The 18255-nt window shown below is 37.4% G+C and overlaps 1 protein-coding gene across 1 annotated transcript in view; it reads left to right on the top strand.

Annotated features, from left to right (window-relative positions):
- COL6A6 (collagen type VI alpha 6 chain) overlaps window positions 1-18255 on the top strand; it is a 172983-nt gene that overhangs the window by 148273 nt on the left and 6455 nt on the right. The window contains exons 35-36 of the mRNA XM_007166983.2: window positions 1073-1744; window positions 4398-4491. Coding sequence (XP_007167045.2) covers window positions 1073-1744; window positions 4398-4491 — 766 coding nt within the window. The remainder of the gene's footprint in view (window positions 1-1072; window positions 1745-4397; window positions 4492-18255) is intronic.

Genomic DNA, 18255 nt, shown 5'->3' on the forward strand with positions numbered 1-18255 from the left:
CTAATCCAAGCACCTAGTTGTGCAGAATTAAGGCCCAGTCTTGGCTTGGACAGGGGCACACAGCATGTTTGTTACTGGGGGCAGCTAGACCAGAACCCAGGCACCCTGGCTCTCAGGCCAAGGGGCCTCCCCTCTGCTGTACTATGTGGCCTTGCTTCAAACAGTACCACACTGACTTCATACGCAGACCCTTCTAGAAATGCTGGTGTCTCCTTTGGCAAAATAACTCTATTCTCCCACCCTCAGACTTCAGTAAAATTAGAAGATTAGGTGACCTCTAAGATCCTTTCATTTCCAAGTTATTTTTTATTCCTCTGAATATTCATTGTGGTCAGGTTCAATAAATTAATGCACGCTCTGTTTTTATTACTATACCTTTTTTTAAATGAGATATGCATAATTATTAAAATGACCTCATATTTTATGAAAGTCCGTTAACATGTAGTATTTATATTCATTTATTTAACAAACACATACTGAGCTTTCAACTAATAGGTACTTTGGACATAAGACATGAGTGGTAGTTTTGTCCTTAATGTCTCTGCATAGATAGACTTAGAGTTATAAACCTTTATTTAAATTGAAATAAAAGACGCATTGCTTTTTTCACTCTTACTTTTTAAGCAGGTTACTTTTCATAGTAAAGCAGTGTGCGTGGGATGATAGGGGTCATTGGTTTAATCTGTATATTGTCAGTTAGAGAGATCATTAGTTTTTATGTCATGATACAGTATATCATGTACAATCATGAGATGAATTGTCCACTTCAATCTTTATAAACTTAAAGCAGAGCCAAGATGAAACTTCTGTTGAAAGCAACCTAGTTTTAAAAAGTCAGATAATATTAGTGAATGGAACTCAAGACACGGGCTGTGTATAAAAATCTGTATTTTGGGAATCAAAATGAAAACCACGTACTAGGAAATCTTCCTGTTGCTAACCTCAAAGTCATTTAGTTACTACTTTAACATCAAAGATTATGCAGCTTCCAAATGTTGAAATGTTTGAGATGCTATATCTTCCTTTTCTGTCCGTTTCTGTTTAGTAACCCTAAGTGACTTTTGGTCTGCAGATGTATGCAAGCCGGATGCTTCTTGCAACCAAGCCAGACCACTCGCCGTGCAATCTTACATGGACGCTGCTTTCCTTCTGGATGGCTCCCGGCACGTGGGAAATGCAGAATTTGAAGAGATAAGAGGCTTCCTGGGAGCACTGTTAGATCACTTTGAAATCACCCCAGAGCCTGAGACCTCTGTCACTGGAGACCGGGTGGCCCTATTAAGCCACGCTCCCCCCCACTTCCTACCCAACACTCATAGGAGTCCCGTTAGAAGTGAATTCAACCTTACCACCTACAAGAGTAAACGCCTCATGAAGAGGCACGTGGAAGAATCAGTTCAGCAGCTCAATGGAGATGCTTTTATTGGTCATGCCTTACAGTGGACTCTGAACAATGTCTTCTTGAGTACACCCAATCTGAGAAGAAATAAAGTCATTTTTGTGATATCTGCTGGGGAAACCAGTCACTTGGATAGGGAAACCTTAAAGAAAGAATCCTTGAGAGCCAAGTGTCAAGGTTATGCCTTATTTGTGTTTTCCCTTGGCCCTTCTTGGAACGACCAGGAACTGGAAGATCTAGCCAGCTACCCTTTGGATCACCACTTGGTCCAGCTTGGCCGCATTCATAAGCCTGACCATAGATATGGTGTGAAGTTTGTGAAGGCCTTTATAAGCTCAGTCAGGCGTAAGTCATAAAATCTGTTCTTTCTTACACATTAAGAGTATACTTGGTATTCCCCAAAGAAGGGCTGATGAGCTGACATGGATTCTTGGAAACCTCTGTCTTCAAGACAGAGTTGCTGTCTGCAGGGTCAGCAAGGAAAATATGTAATGATGGATGTGGAGGGAGGAAGCCTCTGATTTCTAAGCATTGAATTTTCTGGCTCATTTTTTTTATGCTTCTGGTTCCTATGGAGAAACAATCATAACAAGCAGTTGCTCGCATATCTGTCTACATGGAGCAGCACAGTCTGGGGGCGTGATGTCACAGCCTGGATGTTAGCTACAAAGTAGAAACCCTTGGCATGTAACATTATCACGCTGCCCTTTGATGGAAAGTTTGACTGGTTAACACCCCAAAAGAGAGAGCCAGAGAAAAATTCAACAATCCTTGGCTTTGCTTTTACAAGTTCCAAAGGCAGAGTTTGAAGTATTAGGAGATACCATTTTACCTGTCAGAATAAAAGATACATCCTTGCAAAACTTTCTTAGCTTTGTTAATGAGTTTTTATGATGCCAGTAATTAGTGTAACTGGTGCCCATGAAAAAGAAAAGTGGGCTGTATTTCTTGGAGTGAGCTTGCCTTGAAAGTATGCAATTCATTTTGAATGCAACAGGATGGATTAAGAGAAGCTATGTCCTGATATGACTCTGGAGGTTGAAGAAAAGCACTGTCAGATTTCTGATCATTTTTGTGGTGAATTTCCTTTTGGAGTACAGATAAAGGAAAGTGAACACACAGGCTAAAGGGCACCCAGAGTAGCTTAAGGAAAATTCTGACTGTGTCTCAAACTTGTCACTGACATTCATGGTGAGACCAGTTAAGGCTGCAAAGACACGGACTAGTCAGGGTCAGGGAGGTCTGAGGAGCCTTGGGAAATGGTTGGCGGGACTAATGTCATGTCCTCTGGTCCTCTGCTACTCTAGGTGTGAGTCTAGGACCAACATCCCAGCATCACCTGGGAACTTGTGAAAAATGCAGAATTGCAGGCCCCACCCCAGACATTTTGTTCCAGAATCTGCATTTTATCAAGATCCCCATGCGATTCATATGTACATTATAGATTGAGAAATACTGGTATAGGAGCAGGTCCTCCCAGAATGAAATTTGTGTGGATGGGTTCTGGAATAGGATCCAGAAAGAGGAGCTGGAAATAAATAAGGGAAAAAATAAATGAAGGCCAGGGGTCATTCTGAAAAAAGAAATCACAAGGCATTTGTAAGGGTAAAACAAAAGAACACCATGAAAGACTCTCAGCAACTTGTAAAGAAATACTCCTTATGAGGCAGAAAGTTGAAAGGAAGTTAAGATGGAATTTCCTTCCCCAGCTCAGCAAAATTCTCAGTGGTGTTTCATGGTAACTAGTCAAACTATATGATTAGATACATGACACCCCCTCCATCACCCACGGAAAGAGGAGGAGATGTTTTAAGAAGAATTATTTGGGGTTTAAAGTTTTCTAAGACTTTAGCTATCTAGAAATCTCCAATCTTTAAACTATAGCTGTGAAAGTACAAAAAGTTGAAAAGACTTTAACATAATCATATTCAATCCTACATGCTCCATTCAATAGCAGGCCCCCAGACCCACACTCACCCCTCAACATTAACATGTATGTATTAGGTACCTACTCTGAGCCACTCACTGTTGAGGTATGGGGTATCAAGGAGGGACCAAAACAGATGTGGTCCTTACCCTCCTAGGCATCCCAGTCTAGCTCCCTCTCTAAGTGACTCTTTTTTATCACACTACTGTGACAGAATTGGCTATCAGACACAGTTCACATCAGAATCGACATATTTTCTATGCAAAACTACTGACTGACAACCTTAGAGTTAAGACAGATAATTAAAAATCAGATATACATAAAGGAAACATCACAGTCTTGGCCACTCAGTCTAGAAACACACAGCCCAATCTACAATAGCAGCTCAGAAGGTAGTGCTGGATCACAGCCCAGGACCAACTTGCTACTTATGACGACCTGGGACCACCAGGAAAAGATTTAATCGTGTTTAACACACAATTAAATTAAATGCTTCAAGGAAATAATAATGCATTTTTTAAAGTTTCTCATCAAAAAATGGTTTTTTAATGTTTAAATGGTGTGGGAAGAGGCATGCTTTCATATTATGAAAAATTAATATACTTCAGATGAAATGAATTATAATGAATTAAACCCAAGATGGCACTGTGGTTACTGTTGTTGTTAATGATATGGAGACCATAAAGGAAATATCCTTTTCCCTTTGCATTTTACTATTCCAAAGGAGCAAGTAAAAAATAACTATTCTGATTAGTTCATGTCAGAGGCTAGACTGTTAGGATGGGCTTGTGATTTCTCCTCTAACGTTTGATGGACTTTAGCAGCTAAGGGCATCTTATGGAAAAGTAAGTTGACTTTTCCACCTATAAATTTGACAGTCATGCATTTTCTAAACCCTATTTTAGAGACTACCCTGAGAAATCTGCTTTCATCTCATATGGCCACCTTAGTTGGTGTCTTCCTTTGATGGATGTTGAAAACAGTGAAGGGACAATTTGCATGCAGAGCAGATTGCTGTAATGTTAATTGCTGTGAATAAGAGTCCCCTCACATATTTTTTTTTCTTCCTAGGTGCAATCAACAAATATCCACCAATAAACATCAAAGCAAAGTGCTACAGACTCAGCTCTGCAGATCCGCAGCAGCCCCTGCGCCAGTTGCAAAGGTATTACCTGCTTGGTATTACTTGATAAATGAATGTGCCCCCTTCCTCCTCCTCCTTTTCTCCCTCTTCTCTATCCTATTTGGACAAAATCTACCACTACATGATAATAAAATATAATTTGAGGGAACAAGAGATAATTAAAAATGACCAGGTTGATCTGAAAACAATCAAATAAGAGTTTTTTTAAAATAGAAAATCTAAGTGTTGAACTAAAACAACCAATGGGACACCCCAGTGGCAATGAGCGGACCTGATAACCAGATCTTGGTTTCTAAGTATCATTCCCCACTAAAAGGAACCAGGTTTCTTGGAGAAATAACTAATCCTAGGCTGTAACAGGGAAAGTACAATGTGAGCCTGGAACATTTGTTATGCCAGAAAGCAAGAAAGTATCAAAAAATGTCATGTCAAAAGGACAAAGGAGTTGTCTTGAAAGGGTTCCCACTGGCCCAATTTTGAACAATTTGAACATCAGAAAGACTAATGATGGTAATGGATTACAACACTGAATTTTAAAAATCCACAAATCTATCTAGAGACCCAAAAAGAGAGGAAGGGAGGAAAAGTTCTTTTTTATAGACGTATACTAGCTAATAAATACAGAAAAAGTGGTAGAATTAGAAAATTACCAATTTGTAATCCCTATTGTAATAACTGAGTCAGGCAAGGATCAAGGAATGCTAAAACCAGTGGGTGACAAGTTGGGGGGCAGGCTATTTACAGTCCCACAGAACCCTTCACATATTTATTAATGACAGAGGGGAAATGTGCCTTTACATGGTGAGGTCTGGCTGTAGCCACTGTAACCAGGATCTGACACTATGTGTCTCCTGAGGGGAGACAGGGGGAGATACAGTATCACCCATGTGGGATTCTGGCTGAAGATGTTTGACCCAAGTCTAATAATGAGGAAACCATTGGACAATCCAGAATATGGGATGTTCTTCAGAACAGCCGGCCTATATTCTTCCTAGGTTTCAATGTCATGAACAGCAGAGGGATGTGAGGTAGTGTCCTAGAGTTGGAGAAACTACAGAGACTTAACAGCCAAATGTAGTGGCGTGAACGTTGATTGGATCCTAGACTAGGAAAAAAAGCTTATACTAATGACATTTGGGGGATAATTGGGGAAATTTGAGTATGAACAATATGTTGGGTAATATTATTGATTCATGTGAATTTCCTTATGTGTGGTAATAGTATCATGTTTGTGTGAGAGAATGTCTTTTTTCTTGAGAGCGGTATGCTGAAGTATTTAAGAGTAACATGGACCCACCACCAGAGCCTCCCATCAAGCCTCTTAGATAGCCTCAACCACCAGAGGACAGACAGCAGAAGCAAGAAAAACTACAATCCTGCAGCCTGTGGACCAAAACCCACAGTTACAGAAAGATAGACAAGATGAAAAGGCAGAGGGCTATATATCAGATGAAGGAACAAGAAAAAACCCCAGAAAAACAACTAAATGAAGTGGAGATAGGCAACCTTCCAGAAAAAGAATTCAGAATAATGATAGTGAAGATGATCCAGGACCTCGGAATAAGAATGGAGGCAAAGATTGAGAAGATGCAAGAAATGATTAACAAAGACCTAGAAGAATTAAAGAACAAACAAACAGAGATGACCAATACAATAACTGAAATGAAAACTACACTAGAAGGAATCAATAGCAGAATAACTGAGGCAGAAGAACGGATAAGTGACCTGGAAGACAGAATGGTGGAATTCACTGCTGCAGAACAGACTAAAGAAAAAAGAATGAAAAGAAATGAAGACAGCCTAAGAGACCTCTGGGACAACATTAAACTCAACAACATTCACATTATAGGGGTCCCAGAAGGAGAAGAGAGAGAGAAAAAGCCAGAGAAAATATTTGAAGAGATTATAGTCGAAAACTTCCCTAACATGGGAAAGGAAATAGCCACCCAAGTCCAGGAAGCGCAGAGAGTCCCATACAGGATAAACCCAAGGAGAAACACGCCGAGACACATAGTAATCAAAATGGCAAAAATTAAAGACAAAGAAAAATTATTGAAAGCAGCAAGGGAAAAACAACAAATAATATACAAGGGAACTCCCATAAGTTTAACAGCTGATTTCTCAGCAGAAACTCTACAAGCCAGAAGGGAGTGGCATGATATACTTAAAGTGATGAAAGGGAAGAACCTACAACCAAGATTACTCTACCCGGCAAGGATCTCATTTAGATTTGATGGAGAAATCAAAAGCTTTACAGACAAGCAAAAGCTAAGAGAATTCAGCACCACCAAACCAGCTCTACAACAAATGCTAAAGGAACCTCTCTAAGTGGGAAACACAAGAGAAGAAAAGGACCTACAAAAACAAACCCAAAACAATTAAGAAAATGGTCATAGGAACATACATATAGATAATTACCTTAAACGTGAATGGATTAAATGCTCCAACCGAAAGACACAGGCTTGCTGAATGGATACAAAAACAAGACCCATATATATGCTGTCTACAAGAGACCCACTTTAGACCTAGGGACACATACAGACTGAAAGTGAGGGGATGGAAAAAGATATTCCATGCAAATGGAAATCAAAACAAAGCTGGAGTAGCTATACTCATCAGATAAAATAGACTTTAAATTAAAGAATGTTACAAGAGACAAAGAAGGACACTACATAATGATCAAGGGATCAATCCAAGAAGAAGATATAACAATTATAAATATATATGCACCCAACATAGGAGCACCTCAATACATAAGGCAACTGCTAACAGCCATAAAAGAGGAAATTGACAGTAACACAATAATAGTGGGGGACTTTAACACCTCACTTACACCAATGGACAGATCATCCAAAATGAAAATAAATAAGGAAACAGAAGCTTTAAATGACACAATAGACCAGATAGATTTAATTGATATTTATAGGACATTCCATCCAAAAACAGCAGATTACACGTTCTTCTCAAGTGCGCACGGAACATTCTCCAGGATAGATCACATCATGGGTCACAAATCAAGCCTCAGTAAATTTAAGAAAATTGAAATCATATCAAGCATCTTTTCTGACCACAATGTTATGAGATTAGAAATGAATTACAGGGAAAAAAACGTAAAAAAGGCAAACACATGGAGGCTAAACAATACGTTACTAAATAACCAAGAGATCACTGAAGAAATCAAAGAGGAAATCAAAAAATACCTAGAGACAAATGACAATGAAAACACGACGACCCAAAACCTATGGGATGCAGCAAAAGCAGTTTTAAGAAGGAAGTTTATAGCTATACAAGCCTACCTAAAGAAACAAGAAAAATCTCAAGTAAACAATCTAACCTTACACCTAAAGAAACTAGAGAAAGAAGGACAAACAAAACCCAAAGTTAGCAGAAGGAAAGAAATCATAAAGATCAGAGCAGAAATAAATGAAATAGAAACAAAGAAAACAATAGCAAAGATCAATAAAACCAAAAGCTGGTTCTTTGAGAAGATAAACAAAATTAATAAGCCATTAGCCAGACTCATCAAGAAAAGGAGGGAGAGGACTCAAATCAATAAAATCAGAAATGAAAAATGAGAAGTTACAACACAACTGCAGAAATACAAAGCATCCTAAGAGACTACTACATGCAACTTTATGCCAATAAAATGGACAACCTGGAAGAAATGGACAAATTCTTAAAAAGGTATAACCTTCAAAGACTGAACCAGGAAGAAACAGAAAATATGAACAGCCAATCACAAGCAATGAAATTGAAACTGTGATTAAAATTCTTCCAACAAAAAAAGTCCAGGACCAGATGGCTTCACAGGTGAATTCTATCAAACATTTAGAGAAGAGCTAACACCTATCCTTCTCAAACTCTTCCAAAAAATTGCAGAGGAAGGAACACTCCCAAACTCTTTCTATGAGGCCACCATCACCCTGATACCAAAACCAGACAAAGACACTACAAAGAAAGAATATTACAGACCAATATCACTGATGAATATAGATGCAAAAATCCTCAACAAAATACTAGCAAACAGAATCCAACAACACATTAAAAGGATCATACACCACGATCAAGTGGGATTTATCCCAGGGATGCAAGGATTCTTCAATATACGCAAATCAATCAATGTGATACACCATATTAACAAACTGAAGAATAAAAACCGTATGATCATCTCAATAGATGCAGAAAAAGCTTTTGACAAAATTCAACCCCCATTTATGATAAAAACTCTCCAGAAAGTGGGCATAGAGGGAACCTACCTCAACATAATAAAGGCCATATATGACAAACCCACAGAAAACATCATTCTCAATGGTGAAAAACTGAAAGCATTTCCTCTAAGATCAGGAACGAGACAAGGATGTCCACTCTCACCACTATTATTCAACATAGTTCTGGAAGTCCTAGCCATGGCAATCAGAGAAGAAAAAGAAATAAAAGGAATACAAATTGGAAAAGAAGAAGTAAAACTGTCACTGTTTGCGGATGACATGATATTATACATAGAGAATCCTAAAACTGCCACCAGAAAACTGCTAGAGCTAATTAATGAATATGGTAAATTTGCAGGATACAGAATTAATGCACAGAAATCTCTTGCATTCCTATACACTAATGATGAAAAATCTGAAAGAGAAATTATGGAAACACTCCCATTTACCATTGCAACAAAAAGAATAAAATACCTAGGAATAAACCTACCTAGGGAGACAAAAGACCTGTATGCAGAAAACTATAAGACACTGATGAAAGAAATTAAAGATGATACCAACAGATGGAGAGATATACCATGTTCTTGGATTGGAAGAATCAACATTGTGAAAATGACTATACTACCCAAAGCAATCTACAGATTCAATGCAATCCCTATCCAATTACCAATGGCATTTTTTACGGAGCTAGAACAAATCATCTTAAAATTTGTATGGAGACACAAAAGACCCCGAATAGCCAAAGCAGTCTTGAGGGAAAAAAACGGAGCTGGAGGAATCAGACTCCCTGACTTCAGACTATATTACAAAGCTACAGTAATCAAGACAATATTGTACTGGCACAAAAACAGAAACATAGATCAATGGAACAAGATAGAAAGCCCAGAGATAAACCCACGGACCTATGGTCAACTAATCTATGACAAAGGAGGCAAAGATATACAATGAAGAAAAGACAGTCTCTTCAATAAGTGGTTCTGGGAAAACTGGACAGCTACATGTAGAAGAATGAAATTAGAATACTCCCTAACACCATACACAAAAATAAACTCAAAATGGATTCGAGACCTAAATGTAAGACTGGACACTATAAAACTCTTAGAGGAAAACATAAGAAGAACACTCTTTGACATAAATCACAGCAAGATCTTTTTTTGATCCACCTCCTAGAGTAATGGAAATAAAAACAAAAATAAACAAATGGGACCTAATGAAACTTCAAAGCTTTTGCACAGCAAAGGAAACCATAAACAAGACGAAAAGACAACCCTCAGAATGGGAGAAAATATTTGCAAATGAATCAACGGACAAAGGATTAATCTCCAAAATATATAAACAGCTCATTCAGCTCAATATTAAAGAAACAAACACCCCAATCCAAAAATGGGCAGAAGACCTAAATAGACAGTTCTGCAAAGAAGACATACAGACGGCCATGAAGCACATGAAAAGATGCTCAACATCACTAATTATTAGAGAAATGCAAATCAAAACTACAATGAGGTATCACCTCACACCAGTTAGAATGGGCATCATCAGAAAATCTACAAACAACAAATGCTGGAGAGGGTGTGGAGAAAAGGGAACCCTCTTGCACTGTTGGTGGGAATGTAAATTGATACAGCCACTATGGAGAACAATATGGTGGTTCCTTAAAAAGCTAAAAATAGAATTACCATATGACCCAGCAATCCCACTACTGGGCATATACCCAGAGAAAACCGTAATTCAAAAAGACACATGCACCCGAATGTTCATTGCAGCACTATTTACAATAGTCAGGTCATGGAAGCAACCTAAATGCCCATCAACAGATGAATGGATAAAGAAGTTGTGGTACATATATACAATGGAATATTACTCAGCCATAAAAAGGAACGAAATTGAGTCATTTGTTGAGACGTGGATGGATCTAGAGACTGTCATACAGAGTGAAGTAAGTCAGAAAGAGAAAAACAAATATCGTATATTAACGCATGTATGTGGAACCTAGAAAAATGGTACAGATGAGCCGGTTTGCAGGGCAGAAGTTGAGACACAGATGTAGAGAATGGACATATGGACACCAAGGGGGGAAAACTGTGGTGGGGTGGGGATGGTATTGTGCTGAATTGGGCGATTGGGATTGGCATGTATACACTGATGTGTATAAAATTGATGCCTAATAAGAATCTGCAGTATAAAAAAACAAACAAAACAAAACAAAAAGCAAAACAACAACAAAAAAAATTAGAGTGGAATGTGCCTGAATAAACCCACAAAAAAAAAAAAAAGAGTAACATGCATGGTGGCTGCAACCTACTTTCAGATGGTTTCCTAAAAGGAAGTAAAGTGTGTGTGTATGCATATATATGTGTGTATATAGATATATATATGTATATATGTGTACACTCACACAGAGTAGTGAGATGGTAACAGGTGGAGAACCATCTAGATCAGGGGTCCCTCACCCCTGGGCCAAGGACCAGTACCTGTTAGGAACAGGGCTGCACAGCAGGAGGTGAGCAGCGGGAGAGCCAGCAAAGCTTCATCTGCTGCTCCCCATCGCTCACGTTACCACCTGAACCATTGCCCCACACCCCCCGTCCATGGAAAAATTGTCTTCCACGAAACCAGTCCCTGGTGAAAAGTTGGGGACCACTGATCTAGATGAAAGATATACCAGTATTTATTCATGGTTCTCTGATCTTTATAATATTCTGTGAATTTTACAATTGTCAAAGTAAAAAGATAACTTGTAAAACTCAGTGGATGGATTAAACAGATCAACAGACACATCTGAAGAGAAACATAATGAACTGGAAAAATAAAGCTGAAGAAATTACTCAGAATGCAAAGAAGATAAATAAATATAAGAAGTTTAGAGACAGAACAGATTGGAAAGATCTAACCTATAGCTAAGTGGAATTCTAGAAAGATGAAATAGAAATAACAAATGAGAGACAGTATTCAAAGACATAAAGGTAAGATCATTTTCAAGAACTTATGAGAGACATGAATTAAAAGATGAAGAAAAGACAAGGTATAACAGTCAGGATAAATAGAAAGAAACAGCAGTTGGAATGGTGTAGGGGAATGCAGAACACCAGGATGAAGAAAACTTAAAAGCAGCCAGAAATAAAGAGTAGGACATTTGTAGAGAAACTATAATTAGGCTGGCAGCTGAATAATCAGTAGCAGTAGTAGAAGCCACAAAACTATTGAGAACATTTTAAATAGTGGGAATAAAATTTTGCCAACTTAGCAAAACTGTCTTTCAAAAATAATGGGGGTTTCCCTGGTGGTGCAGTGGTTAAGAATCTGCCTACCAATGCAGGGGACACAGGTTCGAGCCCTGGTCCAGGAAGATCCCACATGCCATGGAGCAACTAAGCCCACACGCCACTACTGAGCCCATGCACCACAACTACTGAAGCCCTCGCACCTAGAGCCCATGCTCCACAATAAGAGAAGCCACCTCAATGAGAAGCCTGCACACCACAACGAAGAGTAGCCCCAGCTCACCACAACTAAAGAAAGCCTGTGTGCAGCAACAAAGACCCAATGCAGCCAAAAATAAATAAATAAATTTATAAAAAATAAAAATGGTGAAACAAAGGCAATTTAGAAAGACAAAAACAATAGTTCATCACAAAAAGACCTTTGCTAAAGGAACTTCTGAAGTATGTACTTCAGGGACTTCCCTGGTGGTCCAGTGGTTAAGAATTGCCTTCTAATGCAGAGGACATGGGTTAGATCCCTGGTAGGGGAACTAAGATCCCATGCCCCAGGACAACTAAGCCCACACACCACAACTACTGAGCCCACACGCTCTGGAGCCTGTGCACCACAACTAGAGAGAAGCCCATGCACCACAACAAAGGTCCCTCATGCTGCAACTAAGACCCAAGGCAGCCTAACTGATTAATTAATTAATTAATTTTTAAAAAGACTCTGTGCTCCTAATGCAGGGGGCCCAGGATAAAAAAAAAAAAGTATGTGCATTAAGGAAAATAAAGACCACAGAAGGAAGGCTGTGATGCAAGAATAGTAGATGATTAAAAAATTGTCAATATTTAGGTAAATCTCAATAAGTGTTGTACTTTTAAATAATAGTAACATCAAATTTGTGGGGTTACCAAAAAGCTGTACTTGTTAACAAAGCTATGAAAATAAAACATTTGGCCATTGGTGGCTTTAACAGAAAAAACAAGTTGTACTAAGACTATAAATATAAGTATTAATAAATAATAATTATTTAAACATGAGAAAAGACATTGAACAATAAAATTATCTTTTGTTATTAAAAAACGAAGCCTTGAGCTTTAAAGGGAAAAAAAACAGCACTGAAAAAAGGGGCAATAATATGTCACGGGGAAGTGAATGGAATTAAAGTGTTCTAGGAATTTGTGTTGTTTGGGCTGGTGGTTAGGCTATTGAAGACTCTTTTAAAAATACATTAAGAACATACATATTGATAACTACCTTAAATGTAAATGGATTAAATGATTTAACCAAAAGACATAGACTGGCTGAATGGATACAAAAACAAGACCTGTATACATGCTGTCTGCAAGAGACACACTTCAGACCTAGGGACACATACAGACTGAAAGTGAGGGGATGGAAAAGATATTCATGAAAATGGAAATCAAAAGAAAGCTGGAGTGGCTATTCTCATATGAGAAAAAATGGACTTTAAAATAAAGACTATTACAAGAGACAAAGAAGGACACTACATAATGATCAAGGGATCAATCCAAGAAGAAGATATAACAATTGTAAATATTTATGCACCCAACATAGGAGCACCTCAATACATAAGGCAAATAGTAACAGCCATAAAAGGGGAAATCAACAGTAACACAGTCATACTAGGGGACTTTAATACCCCACTTTCACCAATGGACAGATCATCCAAAATGAAAATAAATAAGGAAACACAAGCTTTAAATGATACATTAAACAAGATGGACTTAATTGACATTTATAAGACATTCCACCAAAAACAACAGAATACACTTTCCTCTCAAGTGCTCATGGGACATTCCCCAGGATAGATCATATCTTGGGTCACAAATCAAGCCTTGGTAAACTTAAGAAAATTGAAATCCTTTCAAGTATCTTTTCTGACCACAATGCTATGAGACTAGATATCAGTTACAGGAAAAAATCTGTAAAAAATACAAACACATGGAGGCTAAACAGTACACTACTAAATAACCAAGAGATCACTGAAGAAATCAAAGAGGAAATCAAAAAATACCTAGAAACAAATGACAATGAAAACACGGCAACCCAAAACCTATGGGATGCAGCAAAAGCAGTTCTAAGAGGGAAGTTTATAGCAATACAAGCCTACCTCAAGAAACAAGAAAAATCTCAAATAAAGAACATAACCTTACACCTAAAGCAATTAGAGAAAGAAGGACAAAAACAAACCCCAAAGTTAGCAGAAGGAAAGAAATCATAAACATCAGATCAGAAATAAATAAAAAAGAAATGAAGAAACCTATAGCAAAGATCAATAAAACTAAAAGCTGGTTCTTTGAGAAGATAAACAAAATTGATAAACCATTAGCCAGACTCATCAAAAAAAGAAAAAAAAGGAGAAGACTCAAACCAATAGAATTAGAAATGAAAAGGGAGAAGTAACAACTGACACTGCAGAAATACAAAGGATCATGAGAGATTACTACAAGCAACTATTTGCCAATAAAATGGACAATTAGGAAGAAATGGACAAATTCTTAGAAAAGCACAACCTTCCGGGACTGAACCAGGAAGAAATAGAAAATATCAACAGACCAATCACAAGCACTGAAATTAAAACTGTGATTAAAAATCTTCCAACAAACAAAACCCAGGACCAGATGGCTTCACAGGCGAATTCTATCAAACATTTAGAGAAGAGCTAACACCTATCCTTATCAAATTCTTCCAAAATATAGCAGAGGGGGGAATTCTCCCAAACTCATTCTAGGATGCCACCATCACCCTGATACCAAAACCAGACCAAGAAGCCACAAAGAAAGAAAACTACAGGCCGATATCACTGATGAACATAGATGCAAAAATCCTCAACAAAATACTAGCAAACAGAATCCAACAGCGTATTAAAAGGGTCATACACCATGATCCAGTGGGGTTTATCCCAGGAATGAAAGAATTCTTCAATATATGCAAATCAATCAATGTGATACACCATATTAACAAACTGAAGGTGCAAAACCATATGATCATCTCAATAGATGCAGAAAAAGCTTTTGACAAAATTCAACACCCATCTATGATAAAAACTCTCCAGAAAGCAGGTATAGAGGGAACCTACCTCAACATAATAAAGGCCATATATGACAAACCCACAGCCCACATCTTTCTCAATGGTGAAAAACTGTAACCAATTCCTCTAAGATCAGGAACAAGAGAAGGTTGCCCACTCTTACCACTATTATTCAACATAGTTTTGGAAGTTTTAGCCACAGTAATCAGAGAAGAAAAAGAAACAAAAGGAATCAAAACTGGAAAAGAAGAAGTAAAGCTGTCACTGTTTGCAGATGACATGATACTATACATAGAGAATCCTAAAGATGCCACCAGAAAACTACTAGAGCTAATCAATGAATTTGGTAAAACAGCAGGATACAAAATTAACGCACAGAAATCTCTTGCATTCCTATACAGCAATGATGAAAAATCTGAAAGAGAAATTAAGGAAACACTCCCATTTACTATTGCAATAAAAAGAATAAAATACCTAGGAATAAACCTACCTAGGGAGACAAAAGACCTGTATGCAGAAAACTATAAGACACTGATGAAAGAAATTAAAGATGATACAACAGATGGAGAGATATACCATGTTCTTGGATTGGAAGAATCAACATTGTGAAAATGACTATAGTACCCCGAGCAACCTACAGATTCAATGCAATCCCTATCAAACTACCACTGGCATTTTCCACAGAACTAGAACAAAAAATTTCACAATTTGTATGGAAACACAAAAGACCCCAAATAGAAAAAGCAATCTTGAGAAAGAAAACCGGAGCTGGAAGAATCAGGCTCCCAGACTTCAGACTATACTACAGACCTAAAGTAATCAAGATAGCATGGTATTGGCACAAAAACATAAATATAGATCAATGGAACAGGATAAAAAGCACAGAGGTAAACCCACGCACATATGGTCACCTTATCTTTGATAAAGGAGGCAAGAATATACAATGGAGAAAAGACAGCCTCTTCAATAAGTGGTTCTGGGAAAACTGGACAGCTACATGTAAAAGAATGAAATTCGAACACTCCCTAACACCATAACAAAAATAAACTCAAAATGGATTAAAGACCTAAATGTAAGGCCAGACACTCTAAAACTCTTAGAGAAAAACATAGGTAGAACACACTATGACATAAATCACAGCAAGATCCTTTTTGACCCACCTCCTAGAGAAACTGAAATAAAAACAAAAATAAACAGATGGGACCTAATGAAACTTAAAAGCTTTTGCACAGCAAAGAAAAACATAAACAAGGTGAAAAGACAACCCTCAGAATGGGAGAAAACATTTGCAAATGAAGCAACTGACAAAGGACTAATCTCCAAAATTTACAAGCAGCTCATGCAGCTCAATATCAGAAAAACAAAAAACCCAATCCAAAAATGGACAGAAGACCTAAATAGACATTTCTCCAAAGAAGATATACAGATTGCCAGCAAACACATGAAAGGATGCTCAACATCACTAATCTTTAGAGAAATGCAAATCAAAACTACAATGAGGTGTCATCTCACACCAAACAGAATGGCCATCATCAAAAAATCTACAAACAATAAATGCTGGAGAGGGTGTGGAGAAAAGGGAACCCTCTTGCACTATTGGTGGGAATGTAAATTGATACAGCCACTATGGAGAACAGTATGGAGGTTCCTCAAAAAACTAAAAATAGAACTACCATACGACCTAGCAATCCCACTAATGGGCATATACCCTGAGAAAACCATAATTCAAAAAGAGTCATGTACCATAATGTTCATTGCAGCTCTATTTACAATAGCCAGGACATGGAAGCAACCTAAGTGTCTATCGACAGATGAATGGATAAAGAACATGTGGCACATATATACAATGGAATATTACTCAGCCATAAAAAGAAACGAAATTAAGTTATTTGTAGTGAGGTGGATGGACCTAGAGTCTGTCATACAGAGTGAAGTAAGTCAGAAAGAGAAAAACAAATACCGTACACTAATACATATATATGGAATCTAAAAAAAAAAAAAAAAAACGGTTCTGAAGAACCTAGGGGCAGGACAGGATTAAAGACGCAGACATAGAGAATGGACTTGGGGAAGGGTAAGATGGGACGAAAGTGACAGAGTGTCATGGACATATATATACTACCAAATGTGAAATAGATAGCTAGTGGGAAGCAGCTGCATAGCACAGGGAGATCAGCTCGGTGCTTTGTGATCACCCAGAGGGGTGGGTTAGGGAAGGTGGGAGGGAGACGCAAGAGGGAAGAGATATGGGGATATATGTATATGTATAACTGATTCACTTTGTTATAAAGCAGAAACTAACACACCATTGTAAAGCAATTATACTCTAATAAAGATGTTTAAAAAAAATACATTAAAATTTCGGGGGGCACACATGAAAAAAAATTAAAAGTACCTAACTACACAAAATGTAGTGAGGGAAAATGGGATAAAAACAAACAACAACATAATATTTTTTAAATAAAAAAGCAAGAAAGGAAAAAAGGACAAGTAGTAGGCACAAAGTAAGACAGCAGAATCCAATCCACTTCTATATATCAGTAATTATAACAAAAATGTACGACTAAACATGCCAGTTCCAGTTAGAGAGTGACGGATTTAAGAAAACAAAATAAAATCCAGGTATAACTGTTTTCAAGAGACACAGCTACAAAAGGAGGACATGGAAAAGTTGAAAGTAAAATCATGGGAAAAAGTATAACAGGCAAATATTTTAAAAAGAAAACTGGAAAAGCTATATTAATATCAGATAAAATATACTTAAAAACATTTTATTTTATTGAAGTATAGTTGATTTACAATGTTGTATTAGTTTCTAAGTGAAGTGAGTCCTATAAAATATGCTCTTAAACAAAACCATTTTGTAGAGATAAAGAGGGTCAGTACATGATGATAAGTGTTTAATTCACGAAGAAGATACAACAATTCTAAATTTATAAGAGGGTTGTAAAATAATTTTTAAATATACAATATGGAAATTGAAAAGGGAGAAATTGGCATTAAAATATCATCAGAGTTGGAGATTTCGCTACATCAGTTTGAATACTGTTAGGTCAAGCAGACAAAAATTAAAGATATAAAGATTTAATCATAAGTAACAAGCTTGATTTAATAGACTCGTATAGAATCCTGCACAGAAGAATGAGACATTCTGAACACAGGGAACATTAACAACTGTTGCATCAGCGTGGAGGGTGTACAGGTGTTCATTGTGCAGTTTTTAACTTATAAAGCAAGTGTCAACAAATCTCTAAGAACTGGTTTCATACAGTCCAAATTGATCACAGTGCAATTAAGTTAGAAATTAATAAACAA

This window comes from Balaenoptera acutorostrata, chromosome 4 (genome assembly GCF_949987535.1).
Source record: "Balaenoptera acutorostrata chromosome 4, mBalAcu1.1, whole genome shotgun sequence".
Taxonomy (NCBI): domain Eukaryota; kingdom Metazoa; phylum Chordata; class Mammalia; order Artiodactyla; family Balaenopteridae; genus Balaenoptera; species Balaenoptera acutorostrata.